Source organism: Chroicocephalus ridibundus, chromosome 1, assembly GCF_963924245.1.
Source record: "Chroicocephalus ridibundus chromosome 1, bChrRid1.1, whole genome shotgun sequence".
Classification (NCBI taxonomy): Eukaryota; Metazoa; Chordata; class Aves; order Charadriiformes; family Laridae; genus Chroicocephalus; species Chroicocephalus ridibundus.
The window spans coordinates 141671634-141684054 of record NC_086284.1 but is presented as its reverse complement, the minus strand read 5'-3'; the positions used below and the strand labels follow the sequence as shown (position 1 = coordinate 141684054).

The following is a 12421-nucleotide window of genomic DNA, read 5'->3' as shown; positions in this document are numbered from 1 at the left end:
TTTATAGTAGTGGGTTTGTGGTTTAGTTAAACGGATCCTTCCCATGATACCTGACTTTGCATGGGTTTTTCTGAGTACAGTTGCAATTAATGAACGTTATGTATGACTATCAACCTGCATTTTGGGAAAGGCCTATTTTTTCAAAAGGGTAGGTCAAAGTGTAAGATCAGCTTACTTGGAGGGTTGAATCATAACGATATTCCCATCTGAAAGCTACTTAAAGAATTTCACTACCCTCTGTAAGAAATTTTTATTCTAATTTACAGCTTTAAAATATTCATAAACTAGGCTATAATTCTTTTCTCTTGGGCAGACATTCTTGAGCGCAAGGACCTTACTTGAGTACAACAATTTTACTTGCCTGTAACTAGCAAAGGTAAACAATCCAAGACAGAAACTATATCTGACTGTTTTTACTGATAGCCCTTCTCTTCACCTATTCCAAACGGACCATATCCTTCTTAAAGTTTGGTGATCAGAACAATGCTGCAGAGTATTCTGCGTGTAGGATGCTTTATGTACAAGCACTTGAATTTCACTACCTTTGCTCTAAATACTTCCTCGGATGTAAGTGGTATGAGATCTTCACAGCCACAGTACATTCCTAGCTCCTACTCGCACTCACGGGAAATATTATTATACTCGGGTCCTTCTCTTTTTAAGCCCTTTCTGATTCAGAAAGTTCTGGCTACCAGTTCCCATATATGTGGCCTTGTCATTTGCATTCTTGAATTTCACCACATTTTGATTTTTCTGTTCCTTAATAACAAATTGGTGAATAAACTGTAGCCGTATTCACTTACAACAATTTAGAAACACTGTGTTTTAGATTCAGTCAAGAAATCTTCCTCCTATTTACCTTCAGCACTGACAACTAGCACACGATGTTTGTAGCCTTCCAGCTCTTCAAAATACATTTTGAGAAGCAGCACAACAAATTATGTATCAACTAAATAAACAGGCAGGGCTTCTTCCTGTAAATCCAGAAGTCTGTTGGAGTCAGCTGCCTAGATCAAACAAATGCTGAAATTCTCACATTTATGCCATTTTTTTAACACTTCAAGCAGACAGAAGTTTCGTCACTCTGTATAAGGGTCAGTTAAGAAATGTAGAAGAGACAGCATTTCTCAGCTGACAAGTAGTCATACTGCAATAGGATGACTAGGTTTTCTGTTGGAGCATTACCTCACTTTCTTCATTTTAGACCTTATGTATGGTTTCTTTTAAATGATTATAATTTCCTATTGTCTGGAGCAATAGTCAAATATTAAATTGTAGTACGCAATGAATAAATAAAAGGATATAATTATACAGATGTTTATTTTTCTTAATGCCTACATGAAAACATTACGGTGTTTAGAAGTGCTGGGTGCTGGCTTGCCTCCTTTAAGTTAATGAAGATCCTCTGAAAGTTGAAATCCTTTAACTTGACACCTAAAAGAGGATGTAGAGTGGGAATTTCAAAAGCTCCAGAATTATTTTGGTGCACAAAGCTGATGGATCATTTTAGGTATTTACAAATAAACATGTTTTACCAATGACACTTCCCTAAACAAGAACACTTGTGGAAAAAAAACAACAAAACAAAAAAATAATGCCCCCAAACCCCCCAAACAGGTCAAGTTGATTTTAGTAGGGTTTGGTTTATGGAAACCCTTGCTGTTTTTCTGATATTTTGCATTAAATGTATTTTTTTAATGTTCCATCTACTTAGCTGATCCAGTATTTTAACAATCCAAATTTCTTTTGTTAATTTAGACTAATCATTTTGATTTTAACATTGATATAAAGAATAATGTTTGGTTAATTTTCTCAGAAAAGCAAAAAATTAAAGCCTAAGTCTCAGTTACACAGGTCCAAAAGTACACAGGAGGATTAGTTTATACTCCTGATCATTTTTAGAATGCTTTACACTCCTAACACAGTGTAGAATAGTGTACGTAAGCCTTATGCTAATCACTAGTGGTAATGTGCGTGCCTAATGTATTTCTGTTTCATTTGTCATTTTTCAGAAATTGCAAAAATTGTACCAGGAACTCCAGACATCCTGCTTTCGTCATGCACATTTAAGGTTTCACAGTTGTGGAAGTGTTAAAAAACATCATGAAGAGGGGCGTAAAACTCCTCCTAATGGAGGATAATCTATTCTCTTCCTTCTGTTTTCATTAAGGAGTGTCTGTCTGCCTTTCCACTCCACGTAGAATCACTGATATTTCAGCGTCAACTGAATATTTTGCTCTTGCTCTAGAAGATCCTGTCTCATGGTCTCAGGTGTGCCATTTACAAAATTTGTTACATGTTAGAAAATTTGCCCCACAGAACTCTTTGGATAATAGCAATAGTCCAGCAAAGCACTAGATAACGAAGAATTGCAGTTCTCCAGAGAAATGCAGCGACACGGCAGTAGAGGAGGTGGCCAATTTCTCATGCAATGAAACACGTACTTCCTCCTTGGCTAACCAGGTCTCCCTGTCATTTCTTTTCCTCTGTAGGATTGTTTGTTCACCTCAGAGAAAGGCAGTTTCTACAGCTGTGTCCACCTCTGCGAGGGAGATACGTGAAATGTATTTTCTTGAAAACTCACTTTACTGTGCAGTCTCAAAATCTGAGTGTTACCGTACGCTTTTCCTCATGTTATAGATGTGGAGAAGAAACGAAGAATAAAGAAAATTATTCCAGAAATGGAAATAAAACATGAATGTCAGAAAACTTAGTGGAAGAATATATCTTCTGAGTTGTCACCTTTGTCAAGAGGTTTGGTGACTTTGAGCTCCCAGGCCAAGCAATCACTTTGGGAAGCTGGCATGGAAGGCAAGAGCCAGCACCCTGACATATCCTATGTGAGGTGCCAACCTTGAGCACAAGCACTTATTTCTTTTGCATGAGAGCACAATTTGCCAGCTTTAACATGCAAGTCCACCTTCTTGTTTGCTTTCAGCAGACTCCAGTAGGAAGGAGAAACTGAAGTGTGATCACAAATCTGCTGCTGAACACAGCTGCCCAAACTAAAAGACAGCTTCAAAGCTGTAAAACATTTTATTCAGTTCTGTGCTTCAAGCCTGAACCTGGTGTAATTAGGAATTAAATGTTGTCTATCCAAAAGAAGAAGAGTTCTAATGAAGAGTTCTGCAAAAGTGACTGTGTTTTCTTCAATAATGGCAGAAAGAAATATACGCCAGTCAGGGAGGATGGAAGCGAGGTAAAGAGGAAGAAAGAGAATATAGCAATGAATGAGAGAGGACATTTTCTTGGCAGTACTGTGACTGAGGAAGCTCAGACGTATCTTGATGTCTCTGCTGCTTCATTTGTGTCTGCCAATATAAGGAAGCCCTGCAATCAGGTAGATTTTCTTCCTAGCTTACTAGCTGCAAATGCTAGATCTTTTTCTACCTTTTCGTTCTGACTCTTTTCTTTTTACCAGCTATGACAGAAGAAATAACATACGCTAATCTGAAATTTGGAAACAGCTATGAAATGGATAATATCACAGAGTCTGAAGATACTAAGGAAAAAGGTGTAGTATCTATGAAGCTTTTATGATTTATTCTTGCTAAAGGAGATGGGATGGGAAATACTTTTAATTATATGACCTAGCGGCCTTTGTTAGCTTTGCTACTATCAAAAAAGTTATAAATGTATCCAGTTTTTTGTTACTGTCATTTCTGCCTGAACTTTTTAGAGTTTGAAAACTATACCTGAAATAGTGATCTAATTATTTCTTGGAAAAGCATATTACTGAGAATTATACTAAGCTCCACAAATAGTCCTAATTGTCTAAACCTCAAAAGAGTTAACCTGAACTAATTTTTCTAAGAACTGATTACATCAGCTCCATGTAATGTCTCCATGCGTTTGCATTCAAGCTTAGAACAGCATTAGCTTTGACTGGCTCACTTAATTTCACTTCTGGAGTTCTAGCCTGAATTAAGGCACTGGTATTTGAAATGGCTGTTTCTGTTAAAGTGCTGAATGCATGTTAAATTCTATATTTTAAATACTAATTTTAAATTAATTTGTTAAATTGTGAAGAAGAACTCTAGATTTCAGTGCTGCAACTCACAGGAACAAAGAACATAGAAACTGCTAGCTGTTTGTGGGGTCAGTCTCTGGAGCAGAGTTTTACAGACAAGAGGACAAGTTGCTTGTGATTCAGGAGGAATTCTCTGGGGAATTCTGTATCAAAGAGCAGTGGTTTCAAATGCTGTTATGTTTCTTGAACATATGTTACACTTTTTGAACATATGGTTTTTGGACATTTTTATATTGAGTTATGGTTTTGAGCATTGCCAAAGTATAATTCATGGGCTTTAAAAAAAAAAAAAAAATCAGAAATCTGAACTGTCTTTGTGTTAAGCTCTAGGCTTCTTTTCCTTTAATGTCCAATGACACCGGTATCCTCATACGACTCCAGGTGTCCTGCTTCTATGTCCCAGGGTAGAGAACACATATTTTGTGATGAAAAATCACGATTCTAAGAGTGCACAGCACAGTCTGTGCATTATTTTGCAAACATGAAATTGGAACAGCCACAATGAATAAATATATCCATTCTAGAGAAACGGGAGTACTGTACAGGAAGGAGGATCCAGCACAAGCTGTGCTAGATGCAGCAGAAGCAGTGTGAGGTCAGAAAGAACAGTACAGGGAACCATTACCTAAAGAAATTCTTGAGGCAATACTTAAATAAAACAGCGAAAACTAAAACTACTGCTTAGTCTTGATTCATATTGCTGCCCAGAAAATATTTTGTATTTGTTTATGAAATCACACTTTCAAACTACAAAATCTTTGTCTCTTCTCATCTGAAAGCTCCAGGAAGCGTGGATTATAATGCTTTCAGTCTTCAGCTTGGGGCTGTGACTTTGTAGGGGTAGGAACAATTTATTTTTGCCCTTTTGCTCCAATTCACATGAGTCTATTTAGCAGCCTGCCTTAGGGAGTTGAATTTCTACAACTGAAGTAATAGAAAGGCAGGCACCTAGTATTCAACTTCAGAGCACGTACAGAAGCACTTTGACCTTAAAAATATTCATATGTCCCAGCAGCCCAGCAGTCAATGCATCCTTAAGCCTTATTAGGATGTATAAGGCTGTGCAGGCTTTATCTCCGAGCGTATCTGTCGTATGCCTGTAAGATCAGACTTGCGAAAGTATTGCAGAAGGGAGGTGTTCTTTCTCTTTATGAAGGGCCTGGGTATTTCTCTTTTACACAACACCAAGCAGTTAGAGTACTTCCTTCGACTGGGGTTGCATTCTGTGGTGAAATGCAAGTGCAGGGAGAGTGGTAGATGTAACATATATTTAGCAATGCTTTTGTCAGTGCCTCTTACAGTATTGCCATTTTAAAACTGAGGAAGTTATGGGCTGGATGGTGGACTGTTAGGTGGACTGAAAACTGGCTGGCCTACCAGACTCAAAGGGCAGTAACTGATGGCTTCACATCTGTTTGGTGGCAGAGTCCTGCAGGGGTCCCTGAGGGGTTGATACTGAGCCCATATTGTTTAAATGACACCGAGTGCAAATTTATAATGATGCTAAACTAGGGGTGGCGGCTGATGCTATCAGGTTCCTCAAAACAGAGAAACCTTGAGTAACCTGAGGACTGGGTGAGCAGAAACCCCAAGAAGCTCCACAAGTTGTTGTGCACTGAGCCTGGACTAATCTCAGGCAGTGGTGCAGGCTGGGAGCAGGCTGGGTAGGGAGACTGGAGAGGACCTGGGGTTTATGGTGAATGGGAGGTTGAATCACAGCAGTGATCTGTGTACCAGTTCAAGACAACATCCATTGCTCGATCTTCTTTCACCTGAATATTCCTCAACTTGAGTTTCTGCAGAGTGAGGTCTTATACAACATTCTGCCTAGGATTACTTCACCACAGAAGCTGAGCACAGGTTATTTGTAGGAGAGGCGCACTGCGTAGTTTCCATTCCTCTTCCTTCAGCTTAACACACTAAATTTCAGTTCCTACTCCTTCAGCAATTCACTCCCCAGTTTTACATACCGCTTTCCCTTTTCTAAACTAGCAATTTCCTCTCCACATTGCAATTCTTCTGCCTTTATTGGATTAAGTCAAGCTGGTTGCAGGTCTCCACAAAGTCCGTATAGTGGCAACTTTAACATCTGCCTTAGATTTAGTGCTTCCCTGACAAACTGAATGCTTTTTCTCCCTCCTTCAGTGCATCTTAACCCATAAAATCTTCCAGCTCCTATGAACAGGGTCTCTTTTGGATGACCAACATGCTTAAAATTTCCTTTGCTCGGGAAAAGATTGTTCCTTTTTCTTCTCATTGAGCACTCATTTCTGTATCTAGGCTGTAACCCTTATTACTGAAAAATTCTCTATGAATTCCTAGCTAGAAATCTCAAACTACCATAAAGTACCAGAGGAGTTTACTGTAGCACTCAAATTAACCAGATTAACACAGATAGAAGCCACACACCACAAATTACCACAACCCTACAGTGCACATTTGTTTTCAGTTTTGAGCAGTCAACTTTCTAGAAATTTTCAAACATCTTGCTTTCTCAATATCTTTCTTGCCACAGCCTATGGCCTTTGAAAGGTTCAAGGTTGTCCACATTCTCCACTGAGCTCTTGTGATCTCTCACTCTCTTACTTTGTTTGGGCATCTTTTGCTGTGTGCAAAGACTCTGCAGCAGGAATATACAAGCGTAAAGTAAAAGCAACTGCATGACTGAATTCCTCCCAGGGCCTCCCGCTTCATCTCACCCTCAGTGGCCAGTAGTCCTGATATTGTTTGCGCTGTGCCTGGCATTGCTGGTGACGCTGGTGACCATCACAGTTTTATGTAAGTACTAATGCATTTCTGTTTGCTGGGGAGTCCAAGCTACTGAATAATATCAGACTGACATGTCCTTCCAGCGCAATTTTTGGTTCAGCTGAGAATAGGCAACCAAGCAAATCAGACATTTTCCCTTGCCAGAGCATCTTTGTCCTCTTCTTGACATGATGAGGCTAGAAATGAGCAACACAGAGTGGAGCTGGAAAGGGGTGGAATAGGAGATTCACTGCTTGCTCTGGCTGTCATTGTCTTGTCTCATAAAAACTGTATCCCCATGCCCGTTGTACTGACTAACGATGGAGTGAATTCCTCTTTCATAATGCTGGATCTGAAGGGAAGGAAAAGCTTTGTATCACAGCAAATAGGTTGTGCCCCTTACCTTCCACCCACAACAGTTCCACTGCAATCCAGAGCTGAAGTTCACATTTTTAGGGAAAAAGCACAGCCTGGAAACCAACATAAGAGAAAGATACACAATGGAAATATATGATAAAAAATACACTTTAATATTGTTGTTCACTCACAGCCAAATAATAAGAAATCTACTATGCAAATGTTCTTCATCTCAGCAGCCCTTAACATGCAACTGTTCAGGAAGGAGTAACATATATCCAAAATGGTTTATTTATCCTTAATGATCTGCTAAGACATGCCCTATTTACGTCCCACCCTTTCTGAAGGACAGTACTCGAAAATGTCTTGTTGTGAATTTCAGTTTTACAGATTCCCAAGGTCTACAGGACACAACTTCGAGACCTCAACATGACAAAGAATGAGCTGCAAGCGAATTTCTCAAATATGCTGCAAGCAATAGGAAATCAGCTGTGCTTGGAAGGGGAAAAAAAACTTAAAAATAATGGTAAATCAACAAGTTTTGACGAGGGCTTATTTTTCAACATGGCAGGGAAGGAAATGAGATGTGTCTTCTGTGTCTACTCAGGCCTGTCTCCTCAGGTGAACTTGTGTCTTCTCAGATGTGACTACCTAGAAAGTAGGCAATGAGCACATCTGCCTCATGCAGTGCCTGGAGAGAGGAGTCCAGACTGGCCATATGTGCATTGGTGCGGGACCTGGCAGTGGTACCAGGGTTTCAGGATTTAGTTTCCATATAGAAAAGGGTTCTGTGGGATGCCTTCTGGACATGCCATCCCCGTCAGCTCTAGTTCAGGGATCTCTACAACATCTGCATCTAAGACAATTTTACAGTGGTGCCTGAGAATTGGACAGCTTACTGCACTCTATGTGAAGAGCAGTCCACACACAGGACAGCGCGCTAGTACCAACCCCAGGTAAGACAGGAATCTCCTGAAGTCAGAAGTGATGTGTGAGTGGAGCATAGCTAAACCAACCTGGGAGTTCACTGCCTGTCTCCTGACTGCGTGAAGTGCAGGGCTGTTTCTGAAATCAGTTTGCCACAGCTTGGTTATTTAACTGGCCTCTGACAATGGGCCAGCCAGAGCAATAGTTCTCTTCAGAAATTATACTCTGTGGAGTAGGGGCACCAGGCAAAGGCATCCTACTGTGACCGTTTTTTGTTCCACAGAAAAGCTAACTGTCTAAGTCTCCCTTTTAGTCAATGAAGAGAAATTGTTAGTGCAAGGATACAAGAAAGACACCCGAAATGACAGAAAAAGCATGCGTGAGGCACACCTACTTCTGTTCATTGACTAAAATAGGAATCCAAATAGGTTGTCTCATGTCACCTGTGAAGACTCCTAAAATTAGGCTAAATAAGTCCCATTTGCAACACCTGAACCTTCTCCCAGTGCTAACGGAATGTAAGAGATAGGGGGATGATTCGGTTTTGACCTCTGTCATGACCTGAACCTTCTGGGACCACAACGGGATTTTGACTGAACGAGGGCCATCTCAAACATCCACAGTCCCTACAGATCCTGTTGTCACAGGCCAACAGCGGCGTTCTTTCAGGGACAGCCTGGGAACAGAAACAAGGCCATGGTTTTCCTTTTCCAGGCCAGAACTGTGTACTCTGCCCTGCAAACTGGAAGTGGGAAGGTGATGATACGTGTTACTACTACTCCGAGGAAATGAAGTCATTGGAACAGAGTCAGCAGTTTTGTTCCTCACAAAACTCCACTCTTCTTCTGATAAAAGAGGCAGCAAAGCTGGTATGGACTGGTTTCTCACTCTGTTTCTCGCTCATGAAAGAAGTTCATGCACCAACTACTCACCCCACACATAATTTTCTTAAATGGCACTGTGAGCAGGAGTTTTTCTACAGTGATTAGGGTGTCCTGGGCAGTGCTAAGGCATAGGACTGGTCGTTGCCATACAAAGCACAGCCCTTTGAGCAGCAGGTGGTCGGAGACAGACCATCTTGCCTTAGCTTGCCATGGCTAGCTACTTACTGGGATGACTGGTGAAAGTGGGTCCATGGCTGTTTTGTTGTGGGCAGTGATTTCACCAATTTAACAAGTATTACAGATCCATACAAGGATTTGGTACGATATTAGGGTGAAAACCTCTTTTAACCTGGCCTTCCTGTAGGCAAATCCTAATCCTCCCCATTTTGTACACGTTCTTTCCACAAAAGTTGATCTCATCTTTTCAATCAAAATTAAAACACTTGGCAGCAAGCTGCTGAAATCTGGCCTAATCTTTTAGCAAATGAAAACAAACTGAGGAGGAGAAAATGCCAGGTGTAGAGTGAAATAATGCTTTTGCCTCTGGATGCCAGCAGACATTTTGGAAGACTGAAGGCAGAAAAGATGTCCCAAGAGCTAGCAGTTGTGGCTGGGCCTGCCTGCTCTCCAGCACTCGCAAATGCCAGTTCCTCTCACTGAGCTGCAGGCCATCAGGTTTCTCCCAGAAATAAAGGGGAGCGTCTTTATTCTCACCCTCTCAAATTGGAGACAGCAAAGATTGTGAGGTGCAGTCTGTTCTAGCTGCCTTAATCACAGCATTGAGAGGTATGAGGAGAAAGAGAAAATGGAGAAGTACACTGGGAGTGGCAAGGATAAGTGAAGGAAGGAAGAGAACAACAGAAAAATTGAATTAAAATCTTTAGAGATTCCCTCAAGCAGCAGTGAGCAGCATTATTAAAGTTTACGTTCTTACCTGTTCTGCTCAGAGTATTTTTTAAGGACAGAATATTGCTAAATGCTTAAGTTTAAGACCTCCTCTACTTGTCATGGTCCAGCTTTTGGGAATAAGTTAATGATGCCAAAGCCAAGTATGAAGGTTCAACAAATCAAACTCAACAGCTCCCTGCAGAGCCTTCCTTTTCACTGTTGACAAATGCTAAGGACAGAGTAAAAGAGGAGGAATGACTCATGACTAAAAGGGGGAAAACAATCCAGTGTTGGATTGTTTTTAACCCCAGAGAGTTTAAATCAGGTTGATGAGGGTGACATTGCTCTTCAGAGCTAGAAGTTTATCTTCTCTCGGATTAAAATCAGCTTTACTGTCATTTCTCTTTTCATATTAGTTTTTTTCCTTTAAGGGCAGAACTTGTCCTGAAAGGTTAAAAATTTGTGGTATTTATGTTCTTTAAGCAATTTCCATCAATGCTTTCAACTTCTGAGCCTCAATATTTATTTTTAACATCTTCCTGAATGTCTTTTTTTAATTGTCCTTATTCTGCATAGGAATTGGTAAAAAAAAAACGTAGAAATGCATACTGGCTTGGATTAACATTTAGACATGACCAGGGAGACTGGTATTGGGCAGACAACACAGCTCTTACAGAAGAACAAAAGACTTGGTAAGTGGGCAGCTTTCCCGCGCTATGTAAAGTTCGTCCTCACCCACAAGCAAATCCCAGTTTCTGTGACACAAAGGGTGCATTGAACAGCCAACTTTTATGCAGCTTTCTCTGGATTCTGGGTCTCACTTTTTCATTTCAGATTTTTCTTGGCCTTACTCAGAACTGCTCGGAGGGTGATCTAGGCACTATTACTGGGAAAAACCTGGAAAGTTTATTTCCACAATGTAGTTTCGGATTGACCATAAATGTCATGTGTTTCTCTTGCATTTAACATCTTGTTTCAGTGAAGACACAAGGAAAAAACTCCAATGGAAAGGTGTTTCATTTCATGCTTTTGATTTTATACTTTTTTATTTTTATATAAGACACTATTTATTCTCTCAAATCATTTCACTTTCGTTTAGCATGTTATTTCAGAAATACAATGTATTTTTCTTCTTGCTTTCAAACTTGCTTTGCCAATTTTTCTTTTCATTGTTGGACAGTCTCCTTTACATTTCTGTTGAAACAGACACTGGCACCCTCCAGTCGGTACCCAGGAGTTTGTGTTTCTTACTGTCAGGTACAAGAAACAGTTTAGAATCCACCCTTAGAGCCTGCTGGGGGTGCTTATTGGCGTGTTCAGGACAGGGTCAGCCTCCTAGGAGTTGGTGCACAGTGTCACTAAACACTATTTCTTTGTTGGGGGTATGTATTCTTTGTGAACGCAAAGGCTTTTTTTTTTTGGAAGGGGCAACGATGCACCATTTGAATGAAGTGAGATGCAAAAATAAATATTTTTCTTTCCTAGGATAAAGGATTCAAACTCCTTCAGACCCTGTGCATACTTTTATAAAGGTGTCATATATGGCACATCATCATGTGAAAACCAGTATTACTGTATCTGTGAAAAGCCCGCCATCCGATTACAGCGAGATAACAACCATTGGCAGGAGGACTGGTTTGTCAGATCAAAATGATTATGAGAAGCTAGAAGACATTCTGCAAGGTTGGATTTTTTTATTTTATTTTTCAGAACTATCACATGAGAATTTAAATATGTTGGATCAGACCTATTCCTTTTCCCTGTTTTCATTCTCTTTTAGACATATGTGAACTGTCTTCATACTAAGGAAACGAGAATGGTGACAAGTTCCAGGAGCAAGCCAAGCCTGTCATTCCAGATCCAAAACTGACAAATGATTACTCGTTTTTAACCAACAGAAGTGATGGAGAAAATGGCCAGAAATGATGGCCAGGAAATGAAGCACAGTGACAGGGCAAGCATGTAAAGACACTGCTCCTCTCCCAAGCATCCATTGATACAGTCCTAATACCACCTGTCAGTTCATAACTGTACAGCTGTAACATAACACAACTGATGAGGATTAAACACTTCCATTCAGGAGATGCTTCTGATGTCTTGTTGATCTGACTGCTTTAATATGCCAGTAGGCTGCAGTATACAATACACACAGTTATCCTTAGAAGGTGGGCCAAAAGCGTTCCTGAACTGTATTAGTAATTGTATTTCCTCTGGAGCACAGGGATTCATAGTTCTCATAAGGACTTGTGCATGTGTCACAGCAGAAGATATGAACGTCTAGCTCTCTTCCATGGTCTATACTTCTTCCTGGCACCGTTAGTTCTCTTTTTTCTTTTTCTTTTTTCTTTTTTCTTTTTTCTTTTTCATTTTTCTTTTTTCTTTTCCTTCATTTTTCCCCCCTCCTAGTAATAATTCTGCTCTTCTTTTCTACTTTTCTCATTTTCTACCTTTTTGATCTTTGCAAGAGTTATGCTAGGGTTCAGCAAGAAGCATGAACAGAACCTCCTTTTATGTATATCTCCTGAAATGCCATACTACTAACTTAATGTGCTGAGCAAGGGTCAACAAACGCAATCATAGTGAAAAT

At 40.2% G+C, this 12421-nt stretch overlaps 1 protein-coding gene across 1 annotated transcript; it reads left to right on the top strand.

The window, feature by feature from the left end:
• The first annotated feature begins 3134 nt into the window (after positions 1-3134).
• On the top strand, positions 3135-12049 carry LOC134510102 (C-type lectin domain family 12 member A-like). Its single transcript, XM_063322984.1, has 8 exons — positions 3135-3340; positions 3422-3514; positions 6710-6808; positions 7518-7661; positions 8777-8931; positions 10411-10526; positions 11320-11517; positions 11615-12049. The coding sequence occupies exons 2-7, from the start codon at positions 3424-3426 to the stop codon at positions 11486-11488; spliced, it is 774 nt and encodes a 257-aa protein (XP_063179054.1). The 5' UTR covers positions 3135-3340; positions 3422-3423; the 3' UTR covers positions 11489-11517; positions 11615-12049.
• The last annotated feature ends 372 nt before the right edge of the window (positions 12050-12421 follow it).

What these genes read in the sequence shown, in the direction of transcription:
- LOC134510102 (XM_063322984.1), top strand. Translation starts at nt 3,424, where the DNA reads ATGACAGAAGAAATAACATACGCTAATCTGAAATTTGGAAACAGCTAT. An exon ending in GGTGACCATCACAGTTTTAT is followed by an intron (nt 6,809 to 7,517) that starts GTAAGTACTAAT and finishes TGTGAATTTCAG; the next exon opens with TTTTACAGATTCCCAAGGTC. An exon ending in AAAAAAACTTAAAAATAATG is followed by an intron (nt 7,662 to 8,776) that starts GTAAATCAACAA and finishes TTCCTTTTCCAG; the next exon opens with GCCAGAACTGTGTACTCTGC.